We start from the raw sequence: 8,826 nt of genomic DNA on the forward strand, positions 1-8,826 counted from the left end.
AATTGTCTCTATAACTGATAAAAAAAAATAAGGAGGATACCAACTTTGCATTTCGATGACAGACGTAACTAACCTGCTATTAAGATGTGGTCACTAATCACAGCGATATTTTTCATCAACTTTTTTAGAATTGCCTTTTTGTTTATTCGTTGAAGAGCAATGGAAGGGAGATGCTGTGGGAGTAATCCATTACTTTAATTGGACATGAAGCTTTCGGGGCATCAGGCTTTCTATGTTTCTTGGAACTTTTAATCATACAAAATTTCGCAAAATCCATCCATTTCGATCACGAGTCGTCATTAATCAGTTTAAGATTTCTCATATAGACTAATTGTATTGTCCCATTTGTGGATGAGTAAGCTTCCGTTGAGCAAGATTTGAGCATGCAGATGGACCATTCCTACTACAAGCTTTGTACTATTTATTTGTACGATAAATAAATTATCCTAGATCTGCTTTCTTGAGGATGTCATCAATGAAAGGTTGAAAGATTTCTTGACATCCTCACTTAGATGGTCATTTGCTCTTCTCGGAGCTAAGGATTTAATTATGAACATGCAAACAACCTTTGTTGTGATTACTGTAGCTCTCATCATGCTGTTTGGCATCAGTTCGCGAACGACACAAAGCGATCGCGGAAAGGCGTTCATCAATTTCACATTTCTCATACTAGGATGTCTTGTTGTTGGAAGAGCATTGGACTCGATCATACTGAATTCTTCCATCAAGAGGGCTATCTATGATATGTTCCTTGCCGTGGTAACTTAAAATCTTGACTACCAACAAACTTTTCAGGAGATGAAAGGAATCATTGGGTCCATGTCCGGAGCAACTTATTTGAGACTCGGAAACTTGTTCATCTAGTCACGTATGTTTATCGAAAATCCTATATCTCACATAACTTGTTTACAAAAAGTATCTTGACTAAATAATATAATCTCTCTCAACTAAATAATTATGAGGTACTTACGTTTTTTTCCCTTCTATGACCCAGGAGCTTGAGCGTGAGACTGTCTACCTAAAAGCCTCATGAAATATCGAGCGAGTCCCATGACCTATGTAGATGGCCCTATTCTAGCGTAATTCGCATGCAGGTGATGAGATTTGACCGTATCACTTCCATTTACTACGATGAAAATCCCCTACCCACAAACCAATCAAGCTAAAAAATCTGGAGGTTAGCACTTATGACTTCGGGTGGGAGATAAGTTAAATTCTTGCATTTCGTGTACCACCCCGTTATGTAATTTACAAAACATAGGAAAGTTCGTTAGAAGTTAGAACTAGGATTAAAAAAAAAATTCTAAATGGAAAGAAGCTCTCGTGGCGAGATCTAGTTTCAACCTTCCTGGGAAAAAAATCGTTTACTTGCACGTAGATGAGGACATTGACTTTTATAGAACGTGGAGCTGGATTCAACTAAGACCTCGTTGTCGTAACGTGGCTTAAGATGATTTTGAACAAAGATTTTTGTCGCTTGTCACACTACGAGAGCTATAGTTAAATATGCTTTGAGAGGATAGGAAGGTGAGTTTTGTTCTTTCCTCCCCAAATAGAAATGTGCTGCTATGTAAGGTAGTGCATGATAACACTTCTCTGTTCCAGAAGTCATTCTGGCAAGAAGTGAATTTTTCAGCTTCTGCTTTTTAGCATAAGTAGTTTTTTCTATTTCTGCTTCGGAAGTTGATTTCTGACGGAGAAATACGTTTGATAACCGAAACAAATTTTTACTTCTGACAGGAAAATTTGTTTGATAATGGCTTAAAATTTCTATTTCTGAAATAGAAATTCGTTTGAAAATAAGTGCAAATTTTTACTTCGGAGTAACTTCCCAGCACAAAACACTTTTACAAAAACAATTGGGCTTTTTCCCTTTGGTCGATCTTCCAATTCTGGCCAAAATGAAAACGATGCTAGCACCCTACGCTCCTCCCCAAAGCAAACAGGCAAAACCCTAAATTTGCTCCATCGAAGATTGTCACTCCTTGAGGACGGAAGACAGCCGTCGGCGGCCATCAGATGCTCGACGACCCTCGCTCCTCCTCTTCATCGCCACTCTTGCGCAGCCGTTGGACGCTCACCACCGAAGGCCTTCACCTTTCGACGACGGACGACGGTCACTAACTCTAGCAAGAAGCCTAGGGATTTTTGCATCACAGCGACTCGTTGAGTCACCACCGAAGCCCTTCATCTCTCGACGACGGATGCCGGCCATTGACTCTAGCAAGAAGCATGGGGATGTTCGCACCACAACGATGACCTGAGTCACCACCGAAGCCCTTCACCTCTCGACGATGGACGCCGGCCATTGACTCTAGCAAGAAGCCTGGGGATTTTCGCACCACAGCGACTCAGCAAGTCACCACCGAAGCCCTTCACCTCTCGACGACGGACGCCGGCCATTGACTCTAGCAAGAAGCCCGGGGATTTTCGCACCACAGAGACTCGGTAAGTTCCCTCGATCAATTGGAATCCCTAAAAATCACCAGCCATAGTTTGGTGTTCTATCGTTGTAGGTATTTAGATTTGTAAAGGTTTTGGAAACTTCACGCACAACCAGTGTGGATTATATGCAAACCGGGAGGTAAAATGTGATTTGTTGGGAGAGTTATCTGGGAAGATCTTACAGAGTGTCAGTGTGCTATAATGCCCGCAATACGGTTGATGTTTGATCTTATGTTTCAATGAAGGAAAAAGAAAAAGTCTTTATACCAGTGTGCATTGCCATTGATCCTAACTTTAGTGAGAAATCACCTTCCATTGAGGAATATCTTCAAGTAATTTGCGACCAAGAGAGATCTGCTTTAGCTATCTTGCTGAATTACATGTAGATGCTGGTTGTAATGTAACTAACATCTCCTCCACAGAGAGACTCGAAAATGGTGCTTCTATGACTAGTGAATTACATTTGAAACTTCACGTAGTTTCTCGCCGAATGTGTGATGTCAAATGCATGATAGTAATTGGATAACATCAAAATCACGTTCGCTGAACTTTTCAAGTGATTGTATAATCGGAATGGCTTGTGTAAGTTTTGTTCCATCTTAATGTGGTCTAACGATAGTACTTTCACTTAATACGTGCGATAAATCATGAACTAATATAGTTGGTGTAACGGGATCAACCCGAGAACCATGCTTGAGGGCAGTGGATATGGCTTTAGATGGTTACTCGATAAAATTAAAGGATGATCATCATTGTTTGACCGTAGCACTGGGAGCTACATTGTGTAGGGACATCAAACAAGCTGGTTACGTAGAAAAAGGAGTTGGAATTTTATTTACATGCTTCTCTGTTACCATCGGTGAATTCACATATTTCATTATTTTTCATTTATATAGTATTGATTGTGACTGGTAGGGGTAGAATATATGTTGGTTGTTCGTTCTTAGACAAAGAAATACCGAGGGCAATGCATTTCTATGTAGGAAGGTTCGAATCGAAGGATTCAAACATGATATCCTCAACCCTCACAGTTTGCAAAAAAATTAATGCTATCCACACTTCTTTCTTGCGGATGGCGGAATCAAAGACGTTGGTTCCCCCAATGGACAAAGATACATATGTGTTTTGCTATTGTGGCCCGAAAGCTCCTCTGCGAACAGCAAAGATGAAGGAAAACTGGGGAAGACGATACCATGGCTGCCCAAGATACAATTGCAGTAATAAAGGGGAAAGTTGTGGTTTTTTCATTTGGGTAGACGGGGAAATCGGTTAATCGTGTAGTATGTCCAAAAGTTTGCAACGGAACAATGCCAAACAAGAACCAATATCGACTCATGATGAAGACGATGGTTGCTCAATAGTCGCCGAGGTTAAAGCTCTCAAGGCACAATTGAAACAAATGAAGCAAGTAAAACAAGAGTCGGCATACCCGAAGAAAAAAAATTGTAGATTGAAGATAATTGTGGCTGTATTGTTATTGTTTATAGTGATAACACAATTTATGTAGCTGACATAAAGTTAAGGATCACGAACCTATTCTGTATATATATGCTCATTGTTAGTGATTTGAATGAAGGCAATTTTGTTGTCTTGCTATTTGGCAAAGTTTTTCTGTCTGTTCTTTGTTTGAAATTTGCTGGTAGATTGATTCGTGTTGAAGAATCTACCCGCAACATTTGGCTTTCTTGAGTTTCAACTCGGCCTACTTAGGTAGAAAAGGGTAACGTTTTTTATGTTGGGAATGGCTGTTAGTGATGTCCTCATAGCAGGTTGTAAGAGAAAAAATGCTCATAGTTTCGGGAAAGAACCATTTTATTGAGTTCCATGAAATACTTGTAAAAGTTTTACTCGCACGAGTAGATCACATCGCGCAAGGAGATGTCCGCTTTGTTCTTGAATACATTAGTTTCAAGAACTGTATCTGACTAGATCTAAGTTTCAATTTGTCTATTGATTTGGGGGCTGAAAGAAATGGGATTTTAAAAAGAGCTAGAGTAAATCGAGCCACTCATGAACTAAACCTTAATTGCTTTATGGTCAAACCTGTGCAAAAATAGGGGTTGAGTTTCATCCGCAACTGAAATTTATTAAATGCAATGAAGTGTAATTGTTTGTGGTGAAACCTATGCAAAAACAAGGGTCCAACGACTCATCAACTAAACCTTAATTGCTTATGGTGAAACCTGTGCAAGAATATGGAGGAAATTTATCGTAGTTGATCTTAAATGCAATGAAGTGTATTACCACGGATGAAGCAGGGAAAAAAAATTTCTGTATCTTAGAATGAAATTTACCCAAAGCTTTCTAAACCAGGCTACAAAATGAATCACGGTGGCATTGGAAACAATGAATTCCTATAGTCTAGCGTAGACATCATATAGCTCCGGACAAAGTGATCAACTAGCGGGCTCATGTCATTCTCATACTAACAATCCGATTTCTCCAGGAAATCATGACGCCGAAACTACCCGAACCCTTTTCCTCATTTCTTTTGGACCTACGTCAACTGTACGTTCAAGGGCTTAACAATTAACAGCGATAAATGAATGCACAGACCGAAGAAACTTTCGGTAACCTAAAGTATGACAAGAAGTTGAACGAAAACAAGCCACACATCGGTGCGAAACCGTGAACTGTTGCAATCTCTGCAGCACAATGATCCAGGCTAAGGTAATCTGTGTTCATATAATTGAATCTTCCTCACCACAATCTGCTCTCCCTCAAGGATAATAATGAATCCTAAACATGCCCTCAAAATCGAAACTGAAAAGGGAGTCCAAAAAAATCGTGCATGGGAAATTTGATACCTATATACTTGAACAAATCCGATGGTCTCCATCAAAGTCGATATTAAAGAGGAATACATAGCTGAATGAGAAGGTTAGCACTCAAAAACTTTGTGCGACAAGTTCAACAAAGTGTGTACTTCAGAATTACAATGAGTATTTACATCAAAATGCCTTTCCATTACACAAGAGGAATAGATACACATGAGATAGTGTGTACTTTAGAATTACAGTGACCTCGTAATAGATACAAATGACATGAGCTCATTCAAAATGAACTTGCTATTCAAAAGAGTGTATTTCAGTTTTACAATGACTAACATAATGAAGCACGTGATCACAAGCACCTTGCACACATGAAAACTCCCCCTCGCAGTTCAACTCCATTTGTACCTTGTATGAAAAGGGAGAAAACTTTGAAGGAAACAAATAAATTAGCAACACTATATTCAACCTCAAAGAAGATCCGAACATACTCATTAGAAAGAAGTTTGAAAGTCTAACCTGATGCATAGCATTTGTGTCACATGTACGAACTTAACTCAAACAAAACCTTAAGCCACAATAATATGTCACGGACTCCGCAAAACTATACACCTGACTCCCTTGGAGGCAAAACCAGTTTGAAGGGGCAAAACTTGTATCTCATTCAACAAGAGCATGTCACAACCGAGCAACCCAAAATCATGGAATCTCCTCCATACCATGATCCCTCGCTATTTTATTGGCAATACATTTTCTGAGAACGCTCATCTCGGTTCCCTCCTTGGTCAATATAACATCATCTGTCACCTCATCGTGCATAGATTCATTCACATACTCAGGATCTCCATATTCAGAAAAGTTTCTATCTCTCCTATCTTGGTCGCGGATGTAATTATGAATGGCACAACACGCTATGACAATATGTGCCTGCTCCCCAATTGAAAATGGAGGCATACGTCTTAAAATGAAGAAGCGATTCTTCAAAGCCCCGAATGATCTCTCAATGACGTTCCTAAGTGAAGAATGTCTATAGTTAATAAGCTCTCTTGCATTTGTAGGCCTTGCATTTCGTCTAAAATCATTTATATGATACCGATCACCTTTAAAAGGTGTTAAAAATCCCGATGTTGATGCATAACCGGAATCGACCACATAGTATTTGTCTATAACAAAGTATTCGGACATTTGTCATAACAAGCGATCACGGGAAAATCACAAGGACAAGTACTCATTTATAGCAAACAATTACCTGGAGGAGGTCGTGGAAATTGTAGTGTGGGATCCTTGAGTGCTACCGCGAGAACCCGACAATCGTTAGCGGATCCTTCCCAACCAGCGTATACAAATGTAAATTTCATATCAAACGAACACGCGCATAATACATTTTGAGTAGTAGTTCCCTTCCTACATGTAAAATGATTCCGCATTGCAGCAGGTACTCTCGCATCAATATGGGTGCCATCAATGGCGCCTATGCACCCCTGTCACAATTATCACAGACCAACATTAAACAAGATTATTAACAACATTAAACCAACGATGGAAAGAAATGATAAAAATGATACCTTGAAGTAAGGTTTGTGCTTAGGATCCATGAGAATCTCCCGTGGGACAACATCTAAGGGAGGTCATGCGATAAGCTCCTTTGCAAGTTTTCGAACCGCTTTTAGAACTAATTGAAAGTACCAACTAATAGTCCGTCCCGAACGTTGAAATCTCTTGGCCAAGACTCTATTGGAACTGTCATGACAAATTATAAATAAGAAAATCCCAAGCTATTCGGATATTTTAAGATATCGATTGTCGGCCGCCCAACCTCTTGTAGTCAACAAACCACATAAGTTAAGAAAAATATGTCTCTCCATTCTAAAAGCTTCGTATACTCTATCGGAATGTCCATTAAGAATTTCACTTATCCATTCCGCTCCGGACAAAGCGTTGTCCCTAATACATTCTCTCGTATGGAGGGCCCTATGCAGGTGACCAATACATAACCATGCATGCAGTATATGATAATATTCCTCATCAAACTCTTCACAACTTGATTCATTTCCTCCAGCTGAAGCTACTTGATCACTAACTCCATCCATAATACCTATAACACGAAAAGTGTCAACACATGAGACCATACCGTAGTCTTAGATGAAACGAGAGTGAGAAATGAAAGACTTTATTTATTGAAAAGTAAAGCAATCTAAATAATAGTCTACGCGTAAATAGGCAATCCAATATCAACTAGAAAACCAGTCACAATATAACCATAGTCGCATAAAATTAAAAAAAAGAGCAAATGTCTCAAACACATAGGTCTTGTGAAATAAACCACTACGAAATCCATAACATATGCCAACATCTATTTAAATGGAATCAAGAACCGCACGATGCCATTCAGGTTCCGTTAAGATGAAACCCTCTCTTCAAGCAGCATTCATGGAACCATAATTCAAAGCTTTGGCGTAAAAAGTAGGTTCCATGTTAGGCATGCTCTTCAAGATGGCAATGAAGGCTCCCATGGAGAAAGGTTATTCGGGCAATGGAGCCTGTGAGGTGACAGAGATATGTGATGATTGAGCCATCTTCATTTGGAGAGATTCTTGAATGGCTTTGCATGTGCTGGCAAATTCATATGAAGTGCTCTTTCTCCTTCTCTTCGAATTTGGAGTCATATTCAACTTGTGCTTCTCGAGAACTGGGACAGCCATCAATTTATTATTCAACCCTTGTCCACTTTGGTGTTCATCATCTAACCCATATTCGGTATGTGCTTCTTCCGCCCTTACTTCCTCCGGAGTACCTAATGCAACACCACTAGCAAATTCATCCCCAACACCATTGTCACCTTCAGGTGATGAAATCTGGTCCCGTACATTTCCTGATGCAAACTCTCCAAGAGCATAGATATCCCCAAACACCACACAAAGTTGGGGATACAAAGGAAATCCATCCTTTCTAAATGTACCCCGGTCAGGATGCTCCTGCATCATTTTCAAAATGGTATACATCAACAAATGAATTTAAAACAGATTACTTCTTTCATATATATACAAAGCTGGCATGAACACCCAAAAGTGAGGCTATACCTTGATACGATCCTCCCAAATAGTTCTCTCATGCACAATAATCTTGTTGTTGACATTGTCCCATCCAAATCCGGTTTGGTTAATCGGCTTCTTGAAACCGCCATACCGCTTCTTCAGTTTGAATACCCTGTTTTTGAACTTGTCCAGAGAATATTGGCACCTCGAATGCTCATTGAATTCGCGCTGAATGTTATTCCACCCTGCTTTGTTGAAAGTAGAGGTGGTTCGATTCCCCTTTTTCACCTCATCTACCATCAAGCTTACCAACAATCGTGTCAATGGCTCGGTCTACTTAGCAGTGACCGTTTCTTTTTGGGATGCCATTTAACGTAAAGTGATGGAGTGTAACATGAGGCAAATCATTAAAATGAATTAAAAAATTCGCCAAATCGAAAATATGAACTCGTTTCCGAGCATTACAGATATACTTAGTCAAATAACACATTTTCAGCAGACATAAGTAAATTTATGCTGCAACAGTAAATCTAAATGCAAAGGTTGTGCATCTCATTACCTTTTGTTCACCTAAT

The 8,826-nt window shown here is 39.6% G+C and overlaps 1 protein-coding gene across 1 annotated transcript; it reads right to left on the reverse strand.

Annotated features, from left to right (window-relative positions):
- Positions 1–7,738: 7,738 nt before the first annotated feature.
- LOC115727076 lies at positions 7,739–8,551 on the reverse strand. The gene is made up of 2 exons (XM_030657230.2): positions 8,297–8,551; positions 7,739–8,191 (listed from the first exon to the last, which is right to left on the reverse strand). The coding sequence occupies exons 1-2, from the start codon at positions 8,549–8,551 to the stop codon at positions 7,739–7,741; spliced, it is 708 nt and encodes a 235-aa protein (XP_030513090.2).
- Between the last annotated feature and the right edge of the window lie 275 nt (positions 8,552–8,826).

Source organism: Rhodamnia argentea, chromosome 3 (genome assembly GCF_020921035.1).
Source record: "Rhodamnia argentea isolate NSW1041297 chromosome 3, ASM2092103v1, whole genome shotgun sequence".
Classification (NCBI taxonomy): Eukaryota; Viridiplantae; Streptophyta; class Magnoliopsida; order Myrtales; family Myrtaceae; genus Rhodamnia; species Rhodamnia argentea.

Bases quoted from the DNA above. Each gene is read 5' to 3' on its own strand.
- LOC115727076 (XM_030657230.2), bottom strand. From the start codon at position 8,551: ATGGTAGATGAGGTGAAAAAGGGGAATCGAACCACCTCTACTTTCAAC. The intron at 8,192-8,296 runs GTATAGCCTCAC...AAAATGATGCAG, and splicing joins TTTGGGAGGATCGTATCAAG to GAGCATCCTGACCGGGGTAC.